Source organism: Petaurus breviceps, unplaced genomic scaffold (assembly GCF_028583685.1).
Source record: "Petaurus breviceps papuanus isolate PSGF00001 unplaced genomic scaffold, PetGlider_PUasm1.0 151, whole genome shotgun sequence".
Classification (NCBI taxonomy): domain Eukaryota; kingdom Metazoa; phylum Chordata; class Mammalia; order Diprotodontia; family Petauridae; genus Petaurus; species Petaurus breviceps.
In genome coordinates this window covers 17,768,970-17,785,262 of record NW_027185712.1, presented here as the reverse complement: position 1 = coordinate 17,785,262, position 16,293 = coordinate 17,768,970, and the positions used below count along the sequence as shown (strand labels likewise).

Sequence of the window (16,293 nt, the reverse complement as noted above, 5' to 3'; positions counted from 1 at the left end):
GCAACTTGGCGTAGGAGGCCAGGAGCCAATGGTATGCTTCCCAACTCTTCCCAGACTTTAGAGGATTCTTGTTGTTTGATCTCCTACTTGTGGGGTTCAGAAACTGAGGTCACTGTCACGTTAGGACACACAGAAGTGCAAAGCATTGTAGTCTGGGAACAGGCAACTGCTGATATGCGTGTTTCCAAGTAATTACTATGGAAAGTCATTATGTTTGTGTCCTACCCACCAAAATGTCCTTTTTCTCCCTCTTTTTCTCTCATCTCCTATCTTTGTCTTTTCTCACTCCTTTTATTTTAACCCTGCCTAGGCAGAATGGCAGAAGAGACTGATGGCTAAAGACTGGGTTGGAGAAGGGATTTAGGAAAATTTTATATGTCATAGTTTATATCTATGTACGTAGATGCATACAAACACAGAGCAAGTATACACGTATGCTTTACATGTGTGTAACATGTTACACATATGTGGACAGGGTGAGTGTTAGGGACGTCATTTCAACATATATTTTTAAACACTTTCCATGTGCAAAATTCTGTGCTAGTCATTAAGGGAGATATTAAGTTTGGATACAATACGAGCTCTTTAATTCAGACATGGGAGAGACCTTTGAGCTGATCTAGTCCAAAGCTTTATTTTCTAAACAAGGAAACTGAGGCCTAGAGAAGCTAAGTGATTTGCCCCAGGCACCTCAGAAGCAAATGCCAACCACACAGTATGAGTCCTTTGACCCCAAATTGCTTTATTCATGTTTCCTCCTATGGAATAAGTCATAAACACAGACAACTGTAATACACAGCAATGCATGAAAGTATATTAGAGAGGCATATGGTGAGCTCCCATGTGAGGTCTAAGAGGACCACAAAAGTACTGTTTATAATGTTTATGTCAGTTGCACCTCAGTGATCTAGAGGGTACTAAATGTTATCATTCAGGGTGTCACAGTTGGTAGCTCTAGGTTTTGATAGTCAGGAGGAGAAAATTCCTTTGGTAACTTTGATCCTCCCTTAAAAATTCATAAATCTTTAAAAGAAAATTTAAGGGAGAAGCTGTTTCATACAAATCTGTGGTGATGTATTGTTGGGGGGCGGGTCAAGTGGTAGAGAAAAACCCCTAAACTCAGCAATAATTGTAGATTCATGGAATCGCATACTGGTGGGTTGAATGTGATGAAATGTAAATTTAAGATTTTAAATTGTGTTCACATAAACTAGGAAAATCACAACCCAAGAGCAGAAAGTATGTGGAAACTCACATTTATATGAGGCTTCAATGTTTACAAAAGTCAGCAGGGTAAAACAAGAGCTGAGCAATGTTTAGTGACTTGCCCAAGTTTAACTCTGGCCTTTTGACTTTAAAACCACTATATGACATTGTTTCCCAAGCCTCTGGGAGATACCGAAGTCTAAGACACAGACTCTGCCCTCAAGCAGTTTATACTACAGCTGCAGAGGTGAGATTAAAACACAGAAAAGAGTTAAAGAATAATTAAGCACTAAACTGTGATTACCTTTATACCACGAAGATGAGAGAAACTGCTGTGACCTCGGGAAGTAGGGCACCTTCATGGAGGAGGTGGGACAGGAGATCATCTACCTTAATAGGTGGACTAGAAGGGATGGTGACCCAGGGGGCACTGCCGATACAGAGGCATTTTCCCACAGGCTGACCCTGTGACGTGATTGCATTACAATAAGGAGCCACTGTCAGAGAGAGCAAACTCTCCACCAATGCAGGAGGAGCTCTTCCTGCTCTGAAATTTACAGCTCAGGGAGTTGCAGTGAAGTACTGAGGAGGACAGTGACAGGCCCAGGGTCATGTGGCCAGGAGGTGTCAGAGGCAAGATTTGAACTCTGAGACCAGCTGCCTGCCTCTTAACACCATGTAGGAAGATTTTTAATACAGTGATATGCCAGGTGTGAAACATTCACAGAGTCAGCAATTTGGAAGAAACCAACACTTCCCTCTATGAGAATCCTCCTTCTACACATTCAGCATTGGTCAATGTTTGCTTGAAGGCTTTCTCCATAGGGAAAGTTTTAGTGAGAGAGAGAATGTACTATCTCCAGAGGCAGTTTATTCTGTTTTGAGAGAGGTTTATTTGGACTTTTTTTTTTTAAGCCTAAATATGCTTCTTATCTAAAACTGGCTTTTAAATCTGCAAAGCACTTTAGATACATTATTTTATTTGAATTTGACAACTCTATGAGGTTAAGTGCTATAGGCAGGATTGTCCTCATCTTATAGCTAAGGAACCTGCTATTATATATCAGAGATGGGAGACAAACCCAGGTCTCCCTGTCTCCAAATCCAGGATGTTCTCTACTGTTTGTAACTAACTCACAACTTCCTCCCATTGCTTCTAGCTCTGCCCTCAAAGGTTGATTAGAACCGTTCTAACTCCTCTTCCATAATACCTGAATACTTTAAGACAGTAACTTTATCTAGAGGCAGCTAGATGGCACAGTGAATAAAGCACTGGCCTTGGAGTCAGAAGGATCTGAGTTCAAATTTGGCCTCAAACACTTACTAACTATGTGACCCTGGGCAAGTCACTTAACCCCAATTACCTCAAAAAAGGGGGGCAGTCGCTATAGTAACTATATATATATGTTACCATGTTTCCCCGATAATAAGACCTATCCCGAAAATAAGCCCTCCCCTTACTGTGTAAGATTCCTCTAAAATAAGCCCTCCCCTGAAAATAAGCCCTATTGAGATTGCTGCTGTAGTGAAGGTGATCCCCTGTGCTACACGCTACATTACGGTACCCTCTGTATGCACCGTCCCCCCCCCCCATGAAATGCACGCTACGCTCCGAGCTGCATCCAATCAGAGCTGCAGCAGTGAGCGCATCATCCTGTTCTTCCCCAGTGATTTGCTTACTGAATAAAGGTACATTTTTTTGTTCACATTTACCTGTTTATTAAAATTGCTGTCAATGTTCATTAAAATAAGCCCTCCCCTGAAAATAAGCCCTCTGGTGTTTTTCTGTCCAAAAAATTAATAAGACAGTGTCTTATTATCGGGGAAACATGGGTATATCGCATATAAAGTATAAACGACATATAACTATACATAATATATAACTATGTACGTATGTGTCTATACATATGTATATATCTGAATGTACATACATATATGTGTACATATGTACACACATATACATACATATATGTGTACATACATACACACATATGAAGAGAGAAAGTCTTTTCTGATCTAAACTTACCCAGATATTTTAAATATTCTTGTGCTGTTTAGGTAGAGTGATGGTGGAATCTGGTGGATGAAGCTGTAAAGGTACTTGGAGCTGTGGTTTCATAAGATTTTTAAGAGAAGGGGGAAAAGAGAGAGAGAGAGAGGCAGAGAGAAAGAGGGAGAGACAGAGAGAGAGAGACAGAGACAGAGAGAGGCAGAGAGAGAGACAGAGACAGAGAGAGGCAGAGACAAAGAGAGACAAAGGCAGAGACAGAGAGAAATCAGAACTGAAGATGTATTCACAAAAATGGTACACTTAGCTAAAAAGTGGAGTACTGTGCCAACAACAGAAAAATATATAGTCTGGGAATTTCTTTGCACAAAATCGAATTCAGTTGTCTCTAAGGAGATTATTTTCTGAAAGGGAGGTAAACCTAGAGCCCATGTTATTTGGTTTTTGCTTTTGTTTTTGTTTTAATATTCTCTTGCCAGATACATAGAGAAGCTGAGCTAGAGAGCTCAGCTTGAATCTGAAGGTCTGGGTGAGAAACAAAAAAAGGCAATGGTTCAAGGACAGAGCCTTTTGGAGAAATGTAGTCACCAGGGTAGCGCAGGGAGAGGCTAGAAGAAGCAGGTTAATGCATTAAGCCTTTGCCGAGCTAATTGAGTAACATGAGATGGTGTGCCTGTTACCTGATTCGTTTATATTTTGTGTTCTGGGGTTCCCTTGCACTTTGGTAACAATGGTTTGTGCAGCTGAGTGACTGTAATCGCTCACATTTCTATAGCACTGCACGTTTTACAAACATGTTCTTTACACCTATCCCATGAGGCAGGCAGTGAAGGAATGCTATCTCCACTTTACAGATCATAAGGAACCTAGGCTAAGGGGGATGCATTGACTATTCTGTACAAAAACACACTCACACACACATCAGTGTTGTTGCTGAAATTCAGTTGGATTCAGCAAATAGTTGTTCAGTCCTTACCATGTGCCAGGTACTGTGCTAGGTGCCAAAGATACAAAGATAAACACCGTCCCTGTCCTTGAGAAGTGTATGGGGGAAATATCGGGATTGATAAGCATTTGTTTTCAGTCATTTCAGTTGTGGCCAGCTCTTCATAACCCCATTTGGGGTTTTCTTGGTTAAAGTACTAGAATGGTTTGTCCTTTACTTCTCCAGCTCATTTTACAGATGAGAAAACTGGGGCCAACAGGGTTAAATAATTTGCCCAGGGTCACACAGCTAGTGAGTCTGAGGCCAGATTGGAACTCAGTTCTTCCTGACTTCAGGCCTGGTGCTCTATCCACTGCTACAAATAAATATAACACAAGGCAAATTTGGGGAGGGAAAGCACACCAGCACCTGGGAGTTACTGGAGTAGACTTTGAGGAAGCAGCACCTGAGCTGAGCCCTGAAGGAAGAAAATGACCCTGAAAGGTGGAGATGAGAGGAGAATTTACACCACGGATGGGGAGACAAGCTGCACAGATGTGTAGAAACGAAAGATAGAATGTTGAATGGAGAGACCTGAAAAGATGTCTAACAGGTAATTTATGTTATACGACTAAAGTGAAGGAGAAAGGCTAGGATTAGAACTCCATATATGTATGTATTTTTACATATATATAAACGACTGAACATATACACACATATATTCATATAAATTTATTGCATATATAATGTTTATGTATATACTATATAAATATATGTATATATTCAGTCCTATATGGAATACATATACATGTATATACATACGTGTTTGTGTGTGTGTGTGTGTGTGTGTAGATAGATAAGGGCAATTAGGTGGTACAGTGCTGAGCCTGAAATGAGGAAGACTTATTTTCCTGAGTTCAAATCTGGCCTCAGACACTTAATAGCTGTGTGACAAGTCACTTAAATCTTGTTTGCCTCAGTTCTTCATCTGTAAAATGGACTGGAGAATGAAATGGCAAACCACTCCAGTATCCAGTTGCCAAGTAAACCCCAAATGGGGTCACAAAGAGTCAGATACAACTGGAAAGCAACTGAACAAAAGCAACAAAAAGATAGATGGGTAGATAGATGGATGGATGGAGAGATAGATACATGGATGAATGGATAGATGAATGACTGAATAGATAATTTGATGGTATGGATAGAGATACTTGGATAGATGAATAGATTGGTGAATGAATGGAAAGCTAGATAGATACATGGATGGATGAATAGATAGATGGATGGATGGATGGATGGATAGACAGACAGAGAGACAGACAGACAGACAGATAGATAGATAGATAGATAGATAGATAGATAGATAGATAGATAGATAGATAGATAGATGGATAGATGGATGGATCAACCCCAGTCTTCTGGCTCCAACCATTCTTGAACTAACTTGTGAACTAACTGAATATGATGTCAATGGACAAAATTGAAAAGATAGACCATTGAAAAAGGCAGGGGGCCAAAATGTGAATGCTCAAATTGTAGCTTTTGAAGCAGGACCATCTGTTAATCACTTGTGTAGTAATAGTGGAAAATTACCTTGCAGAATGGCAATGGGAACAAGCAATGGGTACCTTCTGTTTGGGGCCCGCTTCATATACTGGTTTTTATCACATATTCAGTGCTATAGAATAAAGCAGCTCTACTCTGAGAATCCTTGTAGGATTGAGAAGACTGAGTATCATCTAACTAGCATTACCTTGTGAATAAGTTGGCTTTCTAAACTGTTTATATGCTTGTAAATTACTAATGAGATGAGCCTGGTATAGAGAGGGTTGTTCAGGAAGCTTGAAAAATTACTCACAGTTGTATCTTACAAAGAATGCACACCTAGGTAGAGAGGTTGGTTCACAGTCAAATGAGTTCTTGTGTAGCCAAATTACATATATATTTAAGTTTCATTCATAAACCTGGCTGCTTGGCTGGCTCATGTGATGGAACTGTGCAGTCCAGGTATAAAATCTTCAATAAAACTGGTATTAGAAAAAAGGGGAGCAGCTAGGAAAGAGAACAGCACAGAGCTCAGAACTGGATCTATAAACCACTCATCCAGCAACCAATCTGTGACACATTCTTCCTGGTCCATAAAACTTTTGCTAACAAAGAACATTATTTTGTAATGAATTATTTCTTAATGAAATACAGGGGAAAATGGTGGCTAGAAGGCAGCTCTTGGAGTCAAATTCCACTTCAGACGTTAACTATGTGACTCTGAGAAAGTCCCTTCACCCCTTGGAGATTCGATTTCCTCCTCTGTGACATGAGAAGGTTGGTCTAAATGACCCCTACGGGCCCTTCTAAATCTGTGATCCTATGAAGTTGTAAAGTGTTCCCACACTAAGGACCCTTCCTGTTCCCTGGTGCCTGGTCCCTGACCTTTTCACTATGAGGCTGTCACAAGGCAGAGTGGTCCACCTGCCAAAAGCAAAGCATTGAAGTATTTTTTTTTTCAGTCCTCTGAATAGTTTGACTGTGAACCACTGTTTCCTCTCACTCAGGAGTCTGAACCACTGGAAACTTCTTGAGGATCTAATAGCTAGCTGTGAGAACACCCACACATCTGAGATGGGACTTGAATTATCTTGCTACTTTATTCGAGAGATTCTGGAGGAACCTGCAGTTCTTTATGTGACTAATTTTCCCTGGAACTGACCTACTGGATTTGCCCCAGGGACTCTTCTCAGTGGTGGTTTCCCATGTGGCTTGTCGCTTGCTTTGTTTTCCTAGGAGAGCTCAGTATTGGATTGCTGGACTTCCTCTTGTTTGGCAGTTTGATAGCTGCAGTGGACCCTGTGGCTGTCCTGGCTGTTTTTGAAGAAGTTCATGTCAATGATGTCCTGTTTATCATCGTTTTTGGGGAGTCGCTGCTGAATGATGCTGTCACCGTGGTAAGCAAGTGGTGGTGAGGGTTTGGCTTTTGGTAGTTTCCTTCTAAAGCTTTGCTACAGCTTCTTTTTGCTTTTGTTAAATAGTTGGGAACTTGAGGCAAAAACAATTCAGTAGATTTGAAATTCCACAGAACCAAACAGTTGAAGAATTCTGCCATTGCCTAGGAAGGACCCACTCCTTCGTTCTGTTTCCTTTCCCGCTCTGTAGGCCGTGACAAGACCCTGCCACCAAACTTGGTGTGATTCTAGCCAAGTGGAAAACTTGACTGAAACCTAACTCTACTCTATCTGCAGTATTCTCTTTACTTACGAAATTTCATAATCTCATCAAGGAATGTATCTGGCATGTCTTCTTGTTAAATCTGATAGCTCTCCAGACCCCTTACATCCAGCATTTTACTATGTTACTTAATACTTTTGCCCACATTAAATGTCCATTTAAGCAGCTGTTAGTCTTCTTGTGGCTTTCTGTCTTAACTAGTAAGCTAAGAAGCCCTTTGTAGAGGGAAGGTGGGGAAGGGAATGAGGAAAAGAGGAGAAGCCACACATGTGACTTCATCAGTGTAAAGGGCTCCCAGTGCGTAAACTCCCACTACCAAAGCAAACCAGCCTCTAATCTATAACTTAGATGGAGGACATCAGAGGTTTAGTGAACTGTCCAGGGTCACACAGCCTATTTATGTGTCAGAGGTTGGACTATAATCCAAGTCTTTCTGATTCCAAGGCTATACCTTACTCTCACTTTCTCTGATCAGTTTTTGTTTTTTGTGTTTTGGTTGTTATCCAGTTGTGTCCAACTCTTCATGGCCTCTTTTGGGGTTTTCTTGGCCAGGATATTGGAGTAGTTTGTCATTTCCTTCTCCAGCTTATTTTACAGATGAGAAAACTGAGGCAAAAAAGGTTAAGTGACTTGCCCAAGGTCATATAGCTAGTAAGTTCAAACTCAGGTCTTCCTGACTGCAGGCCCAATGCTCTATCCACTGTGCTACCTAGCTATCCCACTGATCAGTTTTACCTTCTCCTAATTCAAACTTGCAAACATTAAAATAAGGTTTCTTCTTTTAGTTTTTTTTTCAAACTCACAGGTATACATAGTGCCCACCTACATATTTCTATGACTAAAATTATAAAATACTTAATCGCTATTACTGAGAGCAGAAGTTCTCAATTTTTTTTGGTCCATAGCCCAATCACTGAAGCAAAAGACCCCACAGATGGGCTACCCCATCTACTCTCGCTTGTCACTGCATGAAAATCCCATTGAATTTGAGGGAGGTAGAGTCATGCTACTTCTCCTAGGATACCACAGGAATTGTTTCTGGATTTTAATTAGTATAAGTAAATGACTGATTTCTGCTCAAAATAAAAATATAGCTTGGAGATTGTTATAGTATAAACATCCAAAGTACAGCAGTTCATCTCACAAATAACTAGGGTCTCTAGACAACTTTCGAAATACACTTTGTGAACCTAGAGCACTCTAAAGGTAGGATGGATGTAAAGTATCATGATAATGCATGAGGATTTATTAACCTTTTTTAACCAAAGAACACATTTATTCCCCTGCCATGGGAAACAAGATTTCTCTTCAGTGCTTCCCAGGATTCTCTCCTTGGCCAGGCTTACATCCCAGGAAGGAAGAAAAGGAATTGGCTGGCTTTCCCAACTCTCAGAATAACTGCTTGATGAATCTCCTTATAACATCATATATAGCAGATTCAGGCTCAAAGGACCTGAGTTCAAATTCCAGCTTTACTATTTACATTTTATTATGCGGTCTTGGGCAAATAACTCATTGAGCCCAAGTTTCTTCATCTGTAAAATGAAGGGCTTAGACTAAGGAGTGGGGAGCCTGTGGCCTCAAGGCTACCCACATGTGGCCTTGTAGGTCCTCAAGTATGGCCCTTTGACTGAATCTAAACTTCACAGAACAAATCCCCTTAATAAAAGGATTTGTTCTGCAGAACTTGGAATCAGTCAAAAGGCCCCACTTGAGGACGTAGAAGGCCATATGTGACCTCAAGTCTACAAGTTCCCCACCCCTGGGTAGATCCTAAATCTCCATAGTTCTTTCTCATTCTAAATCATCTGAAACTATAAAATGATTGTGACAGTATGCTGAAAAAAATCATAGTACAAAATTGCTACCCTATTGTACCCAGGCCTTCACCTTGTAGAATATGAACTTGGGCAAATCACTCTCTGGTCTTCATTCTCCTCATTTGTAAAATTAGACGAGAGAGACAGACATTAATACAGAGACAGAGAGACACAAAAAAGACAGAGAGATGGGGGAGAGAGACAGAGACACAGATAAAGAGAGAGAGAGACACAGAGAGACACAGAGAGAGACAGAGAGAGAGAGAGAGAGAGAGAGAGAGAGAGAGAGAGAGAGAGAGAGAACAGAGTTGTTTTTCCTCTAGTAGACCAGTGCTCTCCTTAGTCAATCATTCCCACTTTTTAGAGTGTTCTATTATTAGATCTGATAGCTCTTCAGACACTTTGCATTATACTGTTTACTGATTTACTGGAAAAGGATAATAAATCCTTGGGGATTAACACAGCAATTTTTTTCTCCTAAAGCTCCCAATTGTCTATTTGATTGTGTAACACATCCTCTCTCTTCTAAAGCACCACACACACAAAATCTTAACTCACCTTTTTGAGAATTTCACGACCCTTGACATAACTGGAGATACCTCCAAAGTGCTGAAAAAATAATGTTGGGAATTAGTGACCTACAAATAGGAAGACTACAGTTGTGTCAGCATCAAGTATAAGTTCTGACTGTCCTTATTACCTCCTACATGCGTGTATGTGCATACACACAGATACTCCCTCTCTCTCCCTCTGTTTAATTTGTGTTGTAGATCTCCCTACCGTTGCATTCTTGTCTGGAAAGAAACTCCTATAATCGAAGGAATCTTAAAGGCAAGGAGGGAAGGTGTGCAGGTGGGGGGTGGGGCAGCTGCCCAGTTCATGTAGGGCTGGAGTGCCCAGCCTTGCATAGTTCTGATGCTGCCATCTATTATGCTGCCCAGGTGGCAGAAAGGAATAACACAGAAAGCAGCATCTGGCCTATATTTAGAGTTATAACTGAACAGACTATAAAAGGCTATACATGCAGTAGCTGCATTAAGCAATTATGAAAATTATTAAAATCAAATAACACTGCTTGATATTACACTACCATTGTCCATTTTCTTATAATATGAACCCATTTGAGGCCATTGTCTTTTTTAAAAAATAGAAGCTAAAACAACCTGAAAGACTCAATACCACTCACTTTTTTCTTTGTGGAGTGTGAACAAGGTACATCTCTGTCTATCCATAGAAATCTATGAAATCTATCCATAAGGCATTCACTTACAAAAGTGAAGTCCAAGTGATGGCACTAAATATGATTACTTCTCCATTTCTAAAAAATCTTTCTTTAAAAAGTTTTTATTTCCTTCAGTAAATGCTCTGATTTATTGATTACCTTTAGAAGTTTGAGGAGTGAAAATGGTTCCATTTCCCAATAAGAAAATTGTCCTTGTTCTGTTTAATTTTGTGTACCTAATCAGAAAAAAATAATCAGGATTAAGTCATCCATATTTGGTTCCCAGAATATTCTCAATGGTGATATTTGGAAATCAATAAGATGAATGATTGCTAACCCTAGTTCCACTGGTACAACTTTATCCTATTTTTTATTTCTATGATTACTAAACTACCAACAGCAGCTCAAAATTTTATTTATCTTGAAGTTCCAAGTAGTTTAAATTATTTGATAGATGAGAATTCACTTTTTTTATGTGGCCTAATTTCCTAAAAGAAAAACAGAGCTGCTAAAAAAAACTGCTCTTTTAATCCTATGATTTTTCATTTAATATCTTTATAAAATAAAACAATTCCTATTTCATCCCTACAGCCTAGCCAGCAGAATTTAGCAAGAATAAAATCTGTTTTTGAGACTCGTTTTCATTACACCTTTAGGTAACTTCCAGATACTCACATCAATTCTCTTTTTCTACCACAAAGATCATTAGGTCCTGGGTCTAGAGGGATAAGGCACTGTACTTTGGTACAGTGGGGAAATGGGGCTTCATGTAGAGTCAAAGGACGTGGGTTCAAGTCCCTGCACTGCCTTTAGCTGCCTCTCTGACTTTGGGCCTCAGTTTTTTCATCTGTAAAATGACAGGGTTGATCTAGATAACCTTTAAAAGGTCCCTTTCAGTTCTACACCTATGATCCTAAGTCTGTGTCTATACCACAAGACAGAGATGTTTTGAAATCTAGCAGAGCTATTTACCATATTGGAGAATACTAGAGGGGTGTGCCCTCTTGTATTCTCCTCTCCAACAGTCAAAGGTTTGCCTAGAGCCTACTCCCAACAGGTGGCAATGGCATGCATACTTGGTAGGGGGTGGGGAGATGTAGAACCTCACATTTCTCTTCTGCAGAGAGTGAATGATTGGGGCGGGGGAGGGGAAAATTAACATTCAGGGGGTGCCAGCCTGCTCCATTTTGTTCCATCCCTAGTGGCACCCCCTTTCTGGGTTATGTAAATAAAATGTTATACTGCTTTAGTGTTTGTAAGGTACTTTCTGGAAAAGGAGTAGAAACTAGCATCAGTTTAAAAGAACTCAGACACAGAAAACACAGCTGTCTATACAAGCTGTAGTGAGGAAAAGCAATTATTCAGGATCAAGTTTCTTAGCTTTTTATCTCAATGTCTTGATAGGATAATGTTTAAACATCAACACCCACATAGACTGCAGGGGGTGAGGATCCCACAAGCCAGGAGTCAAAACAACACCAAAGTCACTTTTTAAAAATGTGTGGATTTGATAATCATGATTTATTGAATTACATGGTTTGTCATTCCTGTTTTGTTATGATAAGGAAACTTGCCAGATGTGCCTCCTAACAGGTGATCTTACAGAAAGCCACAGCATGTATGTGGCACACAATCTGAATTTTGCTATTTATTTGAAAGGATTTCAGTTCAGAATGTTCTTTCCTCCTCCCATTGAATAGACAATGTATTGCATTTCATCTTCCTCTCTTATTTTTGGCCTTTTTAATGTTGATTATTATTATTCCGTGATGATTTTTCCTTCCAACAGTTTTGTTTCCAAACTAGACTGCTTCCTTTCTCCTCCACCTCCCCATTTCTGCCAGTCATACATTCCATGACATATAAAATCAGTACCTATTAGTAGGAGGGAATCATTTAATGTCTGAGATATGATGAACTCTTAATTATTTCATTTTCTGTCCTTTTAGGTCCTGTATAACGTTTTTGACTCTTTTGTATCTCTGGGTGCTGACAAAGTGACAGGAGTGGACTGTGTGAAAGGCATAGGTGCGTAAATTGAGATATTTTCTAATCCTTTGCTCCATTAAGAGCTTGTGTAGCAAAATTAAGGTCTCTAATTAGTGTCATTGATTCACCAATTTTGTCAAAAATTTTGCATAATCATCTACATAGCAACAATAACACTTTCTAGGGGCAAATGAGTATTTCTTTGGGTGGATCCAGTTACATGCTAAAGAATTTGATTCTATAGTTTCTCCTCCATAGGTCCTATAATCTGTGGAACCAGGGGGTGCTGAAGCTGAAATGTTGAATACTTAACGCAAGCAGTCAATCTACCAGTCCCCTTTGTAAAGAATTTCCCCTTTAAGGTTTGAGTCTACCTGTTCCAAAATAATATCCATCATTTTCCCCTAAACCTGCTTCTGTTCATCTTTCTATGGGTTGCACCACCCTCTTCCCAGTTATCCAGGCCTAAAACCACAGAGGCATCTCTGACTACCTCACTATCCATCATTCCTCAAATCCAACTAGCTGGCTTTCTATCTATGGTCTCTTGCATCCATCCTTTCCTTTCCATTCCCGTTACTAGATAGTTTCCTTACCTTAACACGGTCTTGACACAATCATCTTTAGAAACCATCAACAACTGCCCATCTCCCATATAGTCAACAACAAAAGGAAGTATTTATTAAGAACCTGCTGTGCCAGGCAAATACAAACATAAAAGTGAAACCATATCAACCCTCACAAAGCTTACATTCTTCTATAAGGATATGGTTTTTTGTTAAATAAACTCAACATACATACGAAATAATTACAAAGTGATTAGGGGTGGGGGAACTACCAACTGGGGGAGCCTTTAAAGAACAAATGGTTTAAAGGGAGGCAAGTGAGGAAGGAAAGTATTCCAGGCAGGCAACATCACAACAGAAGATAGAATTGTCTTGGGAAATATCAAGTTTGGTGAACCATAGAATGCATGATCTGGAGTAATGTAGAATAAAACTGGAAAGGCAGAATAGGGCTAGACTTTGAAGGCTTAAAGTGAAAACAAGAATTGGCATTTTATCCTAGATGCAATAGTGGTTTCTTGAGCTGGGAAACACTATTGTCAGATCATCCTTTAGAAATGTCCATTTCACAGCTAAGTGGAGGACAGATAAGAAAAAGCAGGTCTGGAAGGAGACCATTTAGGAAACAATTTCTGTAGTTTAGGTGACAGGTGATGAGAGCATGAACTCATGGTTGTGGGCTAAGTAGAGAAGAGGACAAGAGATTTGCAGAAGGAAGAATTGGAAAAATTTGGCAATTGATTGGCTGTGTGGGGTGAGTAAAAAGGAAGAACTGAGGCTGACTCCTAGCTTGTAATATTATTTAACTGGAAGAGTGGTATATCTCTCAGCATAAATAGGGAAATCAAGTTGAAAGAAGGGTTTAATAAAAAAAAGATAGTTCCATTTTTAACATGTTGAGTTTAAGATATCAACAGGATTGCATTTCTATAAGTATATGTAGGTCAGATTTCAGTAAGTATGACAGGGGGTGGGGGAGGGGAGATGGAGATAATGTTAGTTGCTTGAGAAGAAAAGAGAAAGTTTAGAAGAGCCCTTGGCAAATGAGATGGAGGTTCATCAGGAAGAAGTGGAAGAATTGTTTTGCAGTGAGGACTCAGTTGAAGCTGGGGAGCATATGTTTGTAGTGGATCCAATCAACACGATAGTGTGATTTCCTTCTGCCATGTTTGGCAGCTCAGGTGTAGAAGCAGATGTGGATGATGGAGATTATCCAGAGCTACAGTTTAGAAGGGGATGGATGTGATAGGAAAAGGGAGCAAGAGATTTAATGGTAAAAGTCAGTATAAAGAAGAGCTAATTAAATAAAGGGTCAAAATTTTGAATGTAGACCAGAGTAAGGGTGATAGCCTGGGGTAGGTAGGATGACTGGAGGTTGTATTGAACACAGAGAATGGTTTTAGGCACAGGGAGAAATGTCAGGACAGAGGTTATGATCTGACGAATTTCAGAGTTATTATTGTGGTGGCCTATCACTTGTGGCTGATGATGAGATCAAAGGTATGACCATCCCAATGTATAGAATGGGAGATAATGGTAGTTTACAGCAGAGGTGTTCAGTGGGCCTTCAGTACTCTCGAGTACAGTATAACTAAATTTAAATGTAATTAGGAAATATTTAACAAAATAAATAAAAATATATAACATAAATAACGTTAATATGTGACTTTTTCTAAGTCCATATGTAGCTCTTGGGGTTTGGGATTTAGTGGTCCATTTATATTTGAATCTCATAGACTGGTTTAGGGAACTAATGAACTGAGAAAGAAGGCTATTTTAGGGGATAGCAGAACAGCAAACCCAGGCCCAGATCCCCAAGTTCAAGAGTAGGGAATTAGGGTGGAGAGGAAGCCTTGGGGTGTTACGATAGCCACCAGGATCTGCATAGGGTGACACATGCAGATGGAGGAGAGGCTGCTGAGTATGAAGGTGTGACCTGGAGGTGGCCATGAGAAGAACAAGAAGCATACCTGCTCCTCTCCTAAAACAGCATGTTAGGGGTGTGAGAGAAGGAGCAACGAGCAACAGAGAGGGTGCCAGAGTTCACACTGGAAAGAACTACAAGCAAGACGGGGAGCAGCAGGGCTGATATGGATGAATACTCCTTCCCTGACTGGTTACAGAGGGTTAAGATGGAGATTAACTCACTCACCCTCTAATCAACAACCAGGACAGTTCTTCCCCAGGTCCCACCCAAAGTAAGTGGTTTCCCTCACTTGGTAGAGTTGGTGAGAGGGTCACTGGAGGTTCAGAGCATCACTGTTCCTGGTGGTAAGAGGTGGGTGGCAGTGGGCAAGTGGCTGTCCCAGTGGGATGGATGGACGGGATGATGTACTTCTTGGTCTGACATTTCCTATCCTTCACAATCTGTCCCCATATTTCCTTTTCAGATTTATCTCCCACTATTCCCTTTCAGGTACTCAGTACTCTATACCAGCTGGACTACTTAAATTACTTGGATATGTCCTGTGCTTTCCCATTTTTGCACCTTTGCTCACATTAACCCCTATACATTTAATGCCCATCTTCCTTCTTCCTATTGAAATAATACCCATCACAAATTCTACCTTCTTCATGAAGACTCCCCTGGCCACACCATCCTGAAGGGCACTTTCATTTTTTATAATCAATTCAATTCAACACACATTTATTAAGCACCTGCTATGTGCTAGGTGCTGAGGATACAAAGATGAAGAAAAAAACCTGCCCATACCCTTAAGAACTTATTTGGAGGGATACAACATGGACACAAAATCAATACAAAGTGATTTCAAGAGGCAAAGAGGGCTATAGCTTAAATTGCCTTGGGCTGAGCTTTGAAGGAAATTAGGACAAGAGTAAGGATGGAGGGCATTCTAAATATGGGGGTCCACCTGAATTAAGTCTGAGAAGTAGGAATAGAAATGCCATGCACAGTGAGTGGCTAGTAAGCCAGACGGACCAGATACAGCATGTGTGAAGAAAAGTGATATGAAATAAAAATGGATCTGTCAGTTAGAGCTGTATTGTGTATGGCTTAGATTCCAGGCTGAGAAGCTTGTATTTTATTTTGGAGACAATAGAAATCCACTGAATATTCCTGAGTAGTCATTGAGTTAACATGGTCAGATACATTTGAATAATGGATTGGAAGGGAAAAGACTGGAAACAGGGAGACAAATTAAGAAGCTACTATAGCAGTATAGGCAAGAGGTGATAAAGGTTTGAAGTAGGATGGAGGCTTAGTGAATGAAGAGTAGAAGACAAATGCAAAAGAATCAATAAAAACTTAGCCTCTAGATTGAGAGTGAGAGAGAGAGAGAGAGAGAGAGAGAGAGAGAGAGAGAGAGAGAGAG

General features: G+C 40.1%; 1 protein-coding gene across 1 annotated transcript in view; it reads left to right on the top strand.

Moving 5' to 3' along the window:
• The window catches only part of SLC9A3 (solute carrier family 9 member A3), a 146,265-nt gene that overhangs the window by 78,507 nt on the left and 51,465 nt on the right, over positions 1-16,293 (top strand). The window contains exons 3-4 of the mRNA XM_069076082.1: positions 6,921-7,081; positions 12,353-12,431. Of these exons, the coding sequence (XP_068932183.1) occupies positions 6,921-7,081; positions 12,353-12,431 (240 nt within the window). The remainder of the gene's footprint in view (positions 1-6,920; positions 7,082-12,352; positions 12,432-16,293) is intronic.